At 37.3% G+C, this 13,297-nt stretch overlaps 1 protein-coding gene across 2 annotated transcripts in view; it reads right to left on the bottom strand.

Moving 5' to 3' along the window:
* Nucleotides 1–13,297, bottom strand: part of EXT2 (exostosin glycosyltransferase 2) — a 72,780-nt gene that overhangs the window by 19,923 nt on the left and 39,560 nt on the right. For both annotated transcript variants that reach the window (XM_052693767.1, XM_052693766.1), the window contains exon 9: nucleotides 9,103–9,292. In XM_052693767.1, coding sequence (XP_052549727.1) covers nucleotides 9,103–9,292 — 190 coding nt within the window. The remainder of the gene's footprint in view (nucleotides 1–9,102; nucleotides 9,293–13,297) is intronic.

The raw sequence follows: 13,297 nt of genomic DNA, 5'->3' as shown, positions 1-13,297 counted from the left end.
TGGCTTCTACCTGACATGCATGTAGCCTCTTGCTGAGTTTTACTCGTGTATTTTTCCTCTAGCAGAAACAGAACATTGCTTTCTTACTGGCTTGCCATACAAAATGCAAGCTGACAGATCTGCTAGACAGTTACAAGTGCCTTACAAAGACATACATCACACCTCAAACTCAGTAGACTGTTTAACATTTGCAAGCTACTTAAAGACCTTAGGCTAATTGCCAGTAATTATCCAATTATCAAGTGTGTATTGATACAGAAGAATTTTAAGTAGCTTGTGAGATCCCCAAGAGATTCCCCTGCCAACTTTTCAGGAGCAATCAGAGCTGTTATAACCATGTATACATATGTACATATTTATTTATAAATACCAAAAACGTTTCTCATTTATAAATGCTAATTAATTTTTTATTTGGGATTGTTTTCTTCCTCTTGTGCTTTCTACACATACGAAAAAAAAAATGACAACCAAACTGCAACAAAGATCTTATTTCAGTGCAGGAACACTGTGAAACAAAAATTAAAACCAAAAAGCCAGTAAGAATGGGAAACAATAATTCAGAATATCAAGCAAGCAACAACACTTTAAACTTTAAGCTCTTTGGGAAATCAGCTGCTTGATAACTTACTAACAGTTATGGCGTGCATAAAAATATGGCAAAAGAAGAAGAAGAAAAAAGAAGAAGGTGAAGGTGTAATATAACTGTAATTGGCACGCATCTCAGATGTCAGCAAATCCTGTTAAATCCACATGATTTAGCAAGGTCTTGGAAAGTCTCTCAAAATGACCAATTCTCAAAATGAGGTAAGTTACTCTACAACAGTTGTGCTTTGAGAAACATAATACAAAGTGTTCAAATTTGAACTGAAATGAACAGAAAATACCAGCATTTTGGAGCAACTCTGAGGAATACATTAAGGTATCAATTACCCTGCAGTATGCAAAAGAAAGAAAGGGTCAAAACTACTTGCTGCCTAGAGGCTGATCAGATACTAAATGTCGTACAGAGCTGGATGCGTATGGGAGATGTCAAGACACAAAATAACTTGGGCTGTCACTATCCTGAGTACCCGAAGAAGTATCATTACAAAGGATAGCAGGCTTCACTCAGAGATACAAAGTATTTCTAGTTCAAAATTAGCACTGCTACAGGAACTCCAATGTAGGTATGTAATCAATAAAAAGACAACAGTTTCTTCAAAAGCCAAAGTTTCCGAATTCATCAGGAAGGTTAAAATTGTCTATAATTATCTTAAAAGACAACAAAAGATGAGTGTACTTCTCCTTTGTACACACAGGAGGAATGAGGCATAAGAAGCACGGTCTGACACCACACTTTTAACTTCGAGATCCTGCTTGGAAAGGCAGCGTCCTGAGTAACCTGAGCACTAGCAAAACACATATGGGAGAAATTCTCATTTTAGTAGGCTTTAATTACAACCTAAGTAAAAGTCTTTAATTCTTATTGTAAATGGGCGCAGTATCACTTAACAGAGTACGACAAAGACAAAAGAAGCCCAAGATGAGAAGTGATGGAAAAGGCAGACGGCACATTACAAGATGATATGAGGACCTTAAAGCATACAAAAGTAAAAATGCAAGTTTGCACCGGGAAATACTCTTACCTCTTTTAAATTTAGCGAGGGCTTTCTGTGAATACAGCAGAAGAGAGAGGTAAAACATTAAAATAGAGCTCCCTGGAGTATACAAAGTTTATCTGTACGTGGAGACTGAAATGAACGACAGGCACCTCCTGTTGTGTATCACACTGAAATAATTATGACAGACTAGTGTTCAAATAATACTCACACTTGCTCTTTGGCAACGAGACTCCGGGCATTCTTGGCAGTTTGCACTATTCAAGACTACTGATCTACTGACTGCAGAAGCTACCACAGAAAACAGCATGTGGTCTTCTGAAAACAAAATCAGCTCTTTCCACATTTTTCCAAATGCAGCTTCCACTTCTAGGGCTTACAATCCCTAGCAACATGGCTGCAGTTCTGGCCAGCCCACAGTTCTGCCATGAAGTCCTGTAACTCCGCATCTCACAGCAAATTTTTCAAGCATGATTTCAAGATGATTTCCACAAACTACAGGATTAAAATCGGTGTTTACCTCCACTACTCCAAGAAAGAAGTGCTGTAATTATGCTCCTGTTTAAAACACTCAGTTAATAATGAAGAGCAACAATAAATAAATAAAAATGATAATTTAAAAATCCCCCAAATACACATTTTTCTACAATTTTCAATTTCAGGAAAGACATAGCAAATAGAAGGGATGACAGTTATGAGAGTCAATTTTCTCTCCCCCTAAGAAGTTTCCTTTTCCATATCTCTCCACATTTACCATCTTGCCATCAGATGTCTGTAACGAAAATGTACACAGGCTTGCAAAATATGTAATAATGAATTACTGTTCTCAAATCCAGACCTGTTTCTCAGCTCAGAAGGAACTGTTAAATAATATATAGGAGAGAGAGATCATAAAAAAGATAACAGACTGTGATATTTCCATCTAAACGTATTACCTCTTTTCAAAGAGTGATGGCAACAGCATCATTTACTGATTCCTTCCTTTTGAGAAACTGGTAAGTCTTTTAGCAGTACGTGTTATTTTCTGTCTTATCCAGAGGGGAAAAAAAAAAATAAATAAATACTGTCTGCATAGGAAATTACTTGCTCTGATTTTTAGGGACTATCTAATTTCAATTTCCAACGTTCAACCTAGGGAACAAGAGTCAGCTATTGTAAAGAGTTAAATAATATTTTTGGGACACTCACATTCAAAAATAGCAAGCAATATTTAAATGAAGATGGTCTATTGCTCTAGTTGGAAGGAGCAGATAGGGATAGTAAGGAGGAGCTGGAAATAGAACTCAGTAAAAAGCACCAAGTAAAAAGCTCGAAGTAAAGCTCAAAGTAGAAAATTCAACACTTGTCAATAGTAAAAGCAATTTGACAAACTGAAATTTAAAAAGAAGAACTTATTGGGTAAAACAATGGCATTTTGATGACTTGCATAAAGGCGCTCATACAAACATGTTCATGCAAACATGCTCTGTTTTATTTTCTCAGTAAGAACAGCCAGGAGAATCTCATGACTGCAGATTACATGGCACCAGAGTATTAGTTCATACACAGCTCAGATTTCCCACAACTCCTAAGTAGTCCTCTGGGAACTGCAAAAAGGAAAAACCTTTCAAGTAGTTGTGCAAAGTAGACAAAGATCAATAAAAAAGCTGTCAGAAAACATCTCTAAACATGCTTCTTTGTACGTATCTGTAATTGCTCAGATGCTCAACTCTTAAATCTGATCTTTCACAAGATCTTTCAGTTGATAATCATTCTAATTGGCCTACAGTAGTCTGTGAGAATTCAATCACTTGAAGCAGATGAAGAAAGCCTAATGAAGAATGTTTTCCAGCCTGGACTTAAGGACAGAACTTAGCTGGTATCTGAAGTTTCAAAAAATTGTCAGAATTAGTAGCATGTTACAACTATTAACTACCAGCATTCCTTCAGCAATGGCTTACTGAAAGTCTGTTCAGGTAGTTCAACTGCTTAGACTTACAATAAACCTCCTAAAAAAAGTTGCTTCCTACCAACATCTCTGTTTCTGTGTTGGTCTACAGTAATGTGCAGAATTCCTCTCATATACAAGGAACAGATTACTGGTTTCTGGGACATTACTGAGAGCCTCTGCTCTGGTTTTGTTAAAACTAAATTTCTGGACTTCTTTCAGAAAAAAAACAACCTTAAAATGATTCATAGAAGATTAGAACAGTCCTCAATTAGTTACTTAGCTAATCAAAGAAAATGGCATAAAGTACACTGTTTAGAAGACAAGTTAATTTAAAGCCTAAAAAGAAATTCAATAGAATATTCCTACCAGTGCCCAGCATTAAAGGCACAGTAGGATAAGAGCTGCCATTTAAGGCTTCTTTTTTTTTTTTTCCCTTAAGATACAGTGATCTATAGGGGCATCGGGATCTTTATCCCTAGTGGTTTATATCAGTGTTGTCTGTTAATACTATCAAACCAAAAGAAAGACATGGTTACTGTGGTAATATACAGTCTATACCTTATTCTGCGTTTATCAACAACTTAGGTTCAGGAAACTGTGCTTATAGAACTATGCAGAAAATACACATTCTTTAAAACATACTTTTGATTTTGATAAAAATGAATCTAATAACGAATCAAACTGTAGGACATGATTTCTAGCTTATTGTGCATTTATGAAGTGTAATGCATTTATATACCATTTATGTGGTAGACAAGATGATTTCTTCAACTGTCTGAAACGTGAAACACACGATGAAATGTTAGTGGAAATTACTACCACAGACTATTTTTTTGAACATCAGAACTAGTAATTTAGACAAATTCAAATGAAAGGGCAAAAGTATTTGGCTGAATTGAGAAAATAAAAAAACATCCTGTCTACACAAATATTCCCAGCAGCAGACACTTGGACCACAATGTTTATTATATTGGATGCAGAGTGAGCGAGAGAAAATCATTTTTTCCTATAGTATTTCAAAGCTTTTTTTTTTTTTATTAATATCATACATGGAGTCATGGGATGTTATGGCTGGGTTAACAGACTTCTTATACAACCCATATGGGTGAGTATATATACAAAACTGAGCCAAAGACACAGAACAGAGATCACATCCCCCCACATTTAGAAAACACTTAAGATGAGCAAATTTATTCCCTAAAGCACTAAAATTCTGGATTAAAATTATTATCATATGCGATACTTCCTCTCTGCTGTTTCACACATAAGATCCAACATTTTTACCGCTGGCTCTGTGAAAAATTTGAGATGCCTCCACAAGACTCCTGCATTGCTCAACTTGCATCTGCTGAAGATTTTTTTCTTCTCCTAAGACCCCGCTCACATTTTGAGTCCAAACATAAAATTAGACCCTTGATTTCCAGTCTCACCCATAGCACAGTGGACCTATTTTGGTGTACACATTGAGCAATTACCTCAAAATATACAGTAAAGCTTCCACCTCTTCATTCACATCCATGTCTACACATTTCTCTCAGATAGAAAGCAGGGGAAGGGAGTGCTTTCTACCAAGCAAAAGAAAGACTTAATCACAAGACCTTCCAGAATCTCTTCATTGCTCTTGAGTTGAGTGATGGTGAAGATTTCACCTCTGTGACCTCAGTTTCTAAAGCTGCAAAATGGGAATAAGCAGTTAAAATAGATTTTTATTAATGCCCTTAAGGTTTTCAGACGAAAATCTTCCTGCTTTCAGCAGTTCCCTCTACTTGCTGATTTTGATGTAAAAGTAGATTACAATTACAGATTTCAGCATCTTCTTAATAATACCATGAATAATGCTACTTACACAGCAGTTTTAAACTACGGATCTCAGTGTTGTATGGAAAACAATATTATTGTATTCATTTTACAGCCACGGAAACTGAGGCACAGTAAAAAAAAGAGTTTCTCCCACTGAGCAGGTAGAGCATGTGTGTCTGGTCAGTGTCCAGCCTTAAGAACTATATGCCTAGGAAAATTAATTGAAGCACTGTTATTCAGTGCTCACTAACTTATGACTCAAAAATCTTGAGAGACAAGATATGTGTTCTTCATTGCATTCAAGTGTTTTTCCACATGGAAAAACAAACTGGATTTAGAGCAGACAGCTAAGTGGCTAAGACCAGTCATTCAAGTTTGTACTGGCCACCTTAAATTTCCTTCAGACTCAGTGAAAACAAAAGGGTACTTCTGCAAGGATGCTTTATTTCATTGTAAAATAAATGTCATGCAGACTAGATGGAGGTGCTTTTTTTTTTTTCTCGTTAATTATAAAAGAAATGTATAGTTGTTGTGCTCAGACTTGCACACGAAGCTCTTAAACATTTCAACTTAGGAGTCATCGTCACAAATTCATAGGATAAGGGGAAAATCGCTCTTTAATTGCTTGTGTCTGTGTATGCGTATACATGTATACATATGTACACACTTTATCTCCAACTTAGAATTTTGTATTTTATTTGGATGAAATTTTCCAGTCAAGTATTCAATTTATCAGTTGACCTCTGTTACTTACATAAGGCAATGTGATAAAGAGTTTGCCAATTTGTCAGCCATATCAGAGCTGCATTAGCCCCTGACACAATTAGATCTGAAAAGCGTATGCTTTATGTGGACCCCACACTCCTGCTTTACTGACAAATGTACCTCCTAACTCAAAATTTACTAAATATTGAAGAGAAGCAAAAAAGATTTCAGTCTTTATGGAATTATCCATTTCTTGAGGGGAGTAGCTTCTTAAATTTCGCACATTTTAATTCTCTTCTTAAGTTCTGTATTCACTGAATTTTGCTTACATAAAGGCATTATTACAAGCACGTAAGTATTCATTGTTTAAAAATTAAATACCAACATGAATTCTAGAATTTGCAGGTGTTTGAAAATCTCAATTCCCAGAGACAGATTCTCTCTGTTTACAACACATACTTGTTCTGATAAAAATATCAAGTGTAACTGGTGTCATTTTCAATTATAATACTATTCCTGTGATGACAAGGCAAAGGAGCAGCCCATGTCATATTTGTGTAGACTGTGCCAGCTCCATTTCAAGAGATTCAAATCCAATTCACAATTCACTGTCTATAATCAGTGCTAAAGACAACCTTGATGCTGTCCACTCAGCCCTCCCTCTTGTACACTTGGAACAAAAGCAAATCACAAAGTGTTGCAGTGCCAAAAGCCAAGACTTGCTTCTGTACAGAAATGTCCTGTATATGTAAATGATCAGGAAATACAGCTCTGGATGCTTGAGGAGGTTAATCACCTCAGCTTTACCATAATCAATTAAAAGAAAATGGCCCTAAAAGCGCAGATACTACTGTAGGGTAATAAACTAGACTTTATCAGTGACAGTGGTGCACATTACAAACTTCAAACTCATTCCTTGCCTTAATCCATCAGAAACTTCCTGGCTTTAACTGGCTATAAACAGCAGAAGCTTTGAAGTCCACAGATTAGAATCACTAATAGACAGACTGAAGGAGAGACTGGCTGAAGAGCCAAGTGGAATGCCCTGCATGGATCTGAAATGAAACAAGTTAATTTAATCAAACCGACCTCTCCTCAGCCATAGCCCAAGATAATAATGGTTATAACAGCAATAAGGAGACAAGGAGCACTGGAAACAAATGGTTATTTACTTCGATGCAATGCTTAGTCTAACATAAGGGCACAACTTCCTGGGCATTCAATTGCAAGTTTATGCTTAGAGGCAACAGCAGTTTTTTCTGAAGCTATTAGACTTCATAATAATTACGATAGAAAAAATTAAACACTTCAATTCTCAAGAATTTCTAAGTTCAAGATTAATATGAATGATTTAACAGAAAAGATCTTGCCAACGTTTGTTTCAACTCTCCTATTCTTCTACTTTCCTTTTCACTCAAAGCAAAACATGGAAACAATCCATTTGGGTCAAATCCACCTGCACTCAGTAGATGTTCGCTCACAGCTTACATAACTGAATGAGTGTAACATTAAGCATTTCAACTTTCAGAGAAAAACTTCTAACTGCAAAAATTCCAGCATCAATTTATATGCAGCACTTTTCACTTCAAAAGTTTGCAAAGCATTTTATAAACCACTAAATTCTGAGATGTTTAGAACAGCAGTATTACAGAATGCTTTTCAAAGCAAACAATAAAGCTACTTGCTTTGAACTGCAACAAGATGCCAAAATGGCAAATGAGCCAAGTGGAGGGTTGCAATAGCTTGGCTCCAGAGAAGCTGTCAGAGCATGGCAGATTGAGACAAGTGGTCAGGGATTAATTTTTGCACTGCATCTTACCACTGTGCCAAATACCTAACTCTGAAGAGTGGAAAACTGCAGCAGCTGAAGCTTCTGCAAATACAGTTACAAAGCAAGGAGTCCTAACAGACTTCATTTGCTCCAGAAGACAGATGAATACACAAAGATCTGCACCACCAAAGTTAGCATTTTTGAACACACATTCCTAGAAGAAGGCATTTATTCTCCCAGAAAAATATCACCTACATTTTTAGATGAGAATGACCAATTCATAGCTATGACATACAGGAAACAAACTCATTTAAAAGTACTGTAGATACAGGCTTTCATTAAGAATGAGAAAAGAAGACTAACTGCCCAAAATAATGCTCATGTCTTTAGTACCAATGTTTAGAACTTATGAAGATGGTGAATGGCCTGGAGCATCTCCCCTATGACCAGTCTCCCCTGGAGACTGAGAGGGGACCTGATCCAGGTCTATAAATATCTAAGGTGTTGGGGCACAGTGGTGAGGCCAGACTGTTTTCAGCAGTGTGTGGAGACAGGACAAGGGGAAACGGCCAGAAACTGCAGCGTAGGAAGTTCCACACAAAGTTCTTGTGCGCAAGAACTTCTTTACAGTGAGGTGACGGAGCACTGGAACAGGCTGCCCAGGGAGGCTGTGGAGTCTCCTTGTCTGGAGATGTTCAAGACCTGCCTGGATGCCTACCTGTGCGACCTGCTGTAGGGAACCTGCTTTGGCAGGGGGGTTGGACTCGATGATCTCTGGAGGTCCCTTCCAACCTCTACGATTCTGTGATTCTGTGAGTGTCACCCTACATAGCAATGAGCACAAAATAAAGGTCTGTGAATGTACCCTCATTTTAAAATAAACACGAATTTCAAAGTTGGAGGGATCCTGCAGCTTCCATCAGATTCTGTTGTGCAAAGAGAAACACAGTATCATACGTGTTGGAAACAAAAACATTTTAATCAAGGCCCATATGTCTTTCTACAGAGAAATAAAATCAAGCATTGACAAAACAAAGATGGTTTCTCTTTACCTCTCTCCAAAACAAAGGTAAGGAAGCCAATGTCTCTGCAACTACTTCATGTTACCTTTGACATTAAGCTGGCAGTAGAACAACTGGAAGGTTTCTTTTCATCTACTTTGGCCCTTCTCATTTCACTTTCAAAAGCGTCGCCACAAAAATCTCGGTTTACTGTTTTGAAAGTAACTACAGAACAGTTTTTGAAGGCATGTTACTCCCAGTTTCACCCTGCTCCACTACACCTAGACCAAGTCTTACCTTCAGGTGGATTCTTGTTCTGGTTGTTCCAGACAACGAGCAACTTGGACAGGCTGGGCACTTTGGACACCTCAGTGATGACTCGGAAAAGACTCTCCACCCTGTCATAAGTCAGAACAATTGCTGTGAATCCTTGGGACTGTGGTGGGATCAATGGAAGGAAGAGTGGATTGCTCACACTGCTCCATTTCTGTGAAGGAAAACAATAAAATAATTCAAATAAAAACAAGTATTACAGCAGGGAGTAATTCACATAGTCAGCATTCAAGCATCAGAGGTGAAGTAGGCTCAGAGTAGACAGAATAATTCTCTAATTTCAGCAGAAGTGAACTTCAGCAATTTCTCAAAACTTTCATTCCAGCTTCTCTATTAATTCAATTTTCATTTTTGCCTACAGGCAAAATTGCATACAGGAGTGGTTTTAGGGAAAAATCAAGTGGAAGAGACAGACAGAATTTGCAGAGAAAGAAAACTATGGTAAATTTTGAACTCAGACACCAAGAATCAATTCTCATTTACTACTCACTATTTCAAACACTTATATTTACAGTCAGAACTCATTAAGCAAACAGAAACCTAATCAGCCACACAGCTTCAGAAGTGAAAGCAAACAAACAAAAACAACCAGCAAAAAACATAAAATGGGAATCAAGGAAAAAAAAAACACCAAAACAGACACTAGGAAGAATAACATACTAGATCCCACAAAATGTTTGTTAAATGGGGTGAGAAAACCTATTCTGCTTAAAAAAAAAAAAAAAAAAAAAAAAAGAGCATGAGATACAAAGATGAATTTCAGAGAGTTATTTACCCTTCCTGAATTTTAACTAGGGCATCCCTCTTAAGACTTTAAAGGTCTTATTTCAATACACTGCCAGCATAAGGAAGCCAGCTCAACTGGCAAGAGACAAGACAGTGAAATTCTCACTGCGGGTGCCAACCTCATTTGGAACCAACAACGCAGGGGAAGAAGCAGTGAAGGGACTGCTCAACAGGAATGAAAGCGTCGGTGTTCTAGTCTCAACTTTTCCATTCCAGCTGACGTTCCAAGCAGATACCAAGGGTCAGAGAGAGAAGCAAAGGGAAAAATAAGACCCTTTGGGATGAGGTGAAAAGCAGAGTTGGGAAAGCAGAAACTGAGCAATGCTGTTTTGCAGGGAAGTTCTGAACACCAGCCTGTAAAAACTATGAACACTCATAAGCAGCCAGTAACTGCCTGCAGGTTACAGAAACCTTGTGAGGATCTCCAGCTAAACTCATAAGTCTGCTTTTGTTAGGAGGAAAACAAGTTCTTGTTTTTTTTGTGTTTGTTTGTTTGTTTGTTTTTTAATTTGTAACAAATCAATAAATATTGCAATTTTCTGTGTTCTGATTTTGTCTTTGGGCTACCTTTCTTCACATGCTCTATAGTCACCCTCCTCATGCTCAGTGGTAAGACATTTCTAACTAGAATGTTTTCCAACTACGAGGACAGGGAGAACTGAGCCTATTTTGCTCAAACAGATCATAGCATTTTTGACCATTTTAACAAAGGAAAAAAAAATGCAATGTGAATACTATTTACTTCTACATACACATCAGCATGGAAGGGAGGATAAATACATGAGATAGAAAAGCAATTTTACTTTAAGCACAATATTAGCACACTGTTTTATCTATGATGGTCTAAGGACATGTTCCAGTCAAGAATCTGTCAGTAGGAGTAATATCAATTACTAAACTTCTCAAAACAGCTGGAAAGACAGATTAGTCCTCAGCTGCAGACGCCCTTTATCATGTCTCATGCAAGTAGTATTTGGTATACAGTGTTGCTGAGGTTCCTAATGGAAAAAATGCAGTTTTTAGCCCACAGATGTAATAGAAATAGTAACAAATATATTCAACTTCAGTTCACGAAAGGGACGTGGCTACCTATGATAGCAGAGTACTACATTCAGTAACTCAGAATATACATATTCATTGTTTAAACAGTGGATACATGCTGAGACAAATTTTGCATGCCAGTTATACAAGTGGGCTAAGTGTCTGATTTTATTCCAGTTTCAAAAGTTCCTACAGCAAGTCACAATCACAATGCCAATAGAGCAGAATCTATCCCATTAAAGCTTTACAAGTTCATTTCCACACAACCAACCACCACCCCAAAATGATCCTTGCATGTTGAGAAGCTCTTTGAAACAACATTCAGAACCCTCTTTTCATTAACACTTGTAGCAGAGGTTTAATTTCATCGTCAGCAGGCTACCAAGAAAATCTTATGTTTCTGCCCTACAAGGAGAAATAACTGGTAAAGTAATCTATGTATTTATTCTGTATTCTATGTATTTAATCTGTATTTATTATTTACAGGTGAGTATTGCCACTTAAATTAATAGTCCCTGCTTTTTCTGTGGCCATAGCATCTGCTACAAAATTACTTGCTATAATATCCCTTGAAAAGGAGTATACTGTTTATATTGTTCTAAGACTATTTCAGTTACTCAAAGAAAAATTAAAGATGCACATGTAGCCTACAGAAATTATCATAATTTCTCTTAAAAACCTGTGTTTTATGTACATTTAAATTCCTACTTTTACTACTTTCAGAAAGGCATATTTTCCCCTGTCATTTATAACTTAGGAAAAATAAGACAACATTTCAGGTGTTTTTGCTCATGCATCTACTACTAGATGATGGAAAGGAAAAGCCTGTAGACCCACACTAATGGATGGGAGAACCAAGCCGCTCATTTGAGAAAAAACATTTCAAAAAGGCAATTAAGCATCTCTCAAGTGCCATTAAGAGCCAACCCCCTGCTGCCTGCCTGAAGAGTGTGTCTACAGTCTGAGACCTATTGACCCTGCTTTCTGCAGGAAATCGGGCAAATTCAAGCCTCCATAATTTACTAAAGTCTTCCAGATTTCTCCTCGGGAAAAGCAAACCATGCAGGCAATTAATTCAACAGCAATCTAATTAAATCTCCATTATGGCAGCAAAGTATGAAGTGGATAATGACACAGGGATGGGTTTTCCTAGTCGTTGATCAAGAAACCAAGGGTGAAAGAACATTTGCTCCAGACCCATCTTTATTAACACTCATGATGGAAATTCATAGGGACTTTCACTCCCAGAAAGAAGAGCAAGCAGCAGCATTGGACTGATTATCCATCACCTCTCCTTGACAAAGTGCTGACATTCAACTACGGATAAGACAATCCTTCACTCTTGCCCTCACAGCTAATATAATTAGAGGAGCCAGGATAATGAATCTAAGATTAATAGGTTGTTTGTTGTGAATCATTTTTATGGGCAAAACAGATCAAGTTCAAACACCAGTTTCCTTGGAGTAATTTCATGTCACTTAGGTTTGGCGGCCTTTTGCAGATCACATGAACAGCCAAAGTAGTGGGACCTGAATAACAGCAAGAACTCTGAGATGGCTTAATGCTGGGGAGAGAGGAGATTTCAAGCTTGGATAAGTATTACAAGGAAGGATTCAGGCTACTGCAGTTGTGCATGCATACTTGTATCTTAGAAATAAAGCAAGAACTTCCCAGACATCTTTTAGTGGGAAAAATCAGTAACAGCAGATTGGAATGAAATTTCACTGTTACCATGAACAAGACAGTGGGTTTTCCTCCCTACATATTTTATTTTCAATAACCAGATTTAGTTCTTGTTTTAGTCAACACATTTTAAAAATCATACAGCTTGAATGACTACAATTCTCAGTTAAAAGCATAGAGACAATGGCAATAGAATGCTGAACTTATACAATAGCTAAGTAGTCTGTCTATACATCTAAGTAAAGCAGAGATGCATCCCTTGCCAATGTAAGGCTTTTTCAGCTGCGTTGTTCAGAATATCAATCCTAACCTCAATGTGGTTTCAATTATGAATCACTAGACCAAAAAGGCCTTGATTTATTCTATTTTTCTCCAATTATTCATGATAAGCTTTTATTGAATACTTTGAGAAAGTATTTCATCATGCTTCCCATCCTCGAGTGGTCATAGGGCAAAACCGAAGGAATTAACCTCTCTCCTTCTCTGGAGCCAACCACGGCACTTATGCTCCACAGAATCACAAGTCAAGTTGCATGCCCAACATTTCACATTCTGATGAAGATTACAAACCTTCCCCAAAACCATTTTAGCTATAAGGCACACAGGAGTTTCTATCTATTCCTACTTGAGTGATGAAATGTGATACCAC

Source organism: Tympanuchus pallidicinctus, unplaced genomic scaffold, assembly GCF_026119805.1.
Source record: "Tympanuchus pallidicinctus isolate F22 unplaced genomic scaffold, pur_lepc_1.0 scaffold3, whole genome shotgun sequence".
Classification (NCBI taxonomy): domain Eukaryota; kingdom Metazoa; phylum Chordata; class Aves; order Galliformes; family Phasianidae; genus Tympanuchus; species Tympanuchus pallidicinctus.
This window is presented reverse-complemented; position numbering and strand designations above follow the sequence as displayed.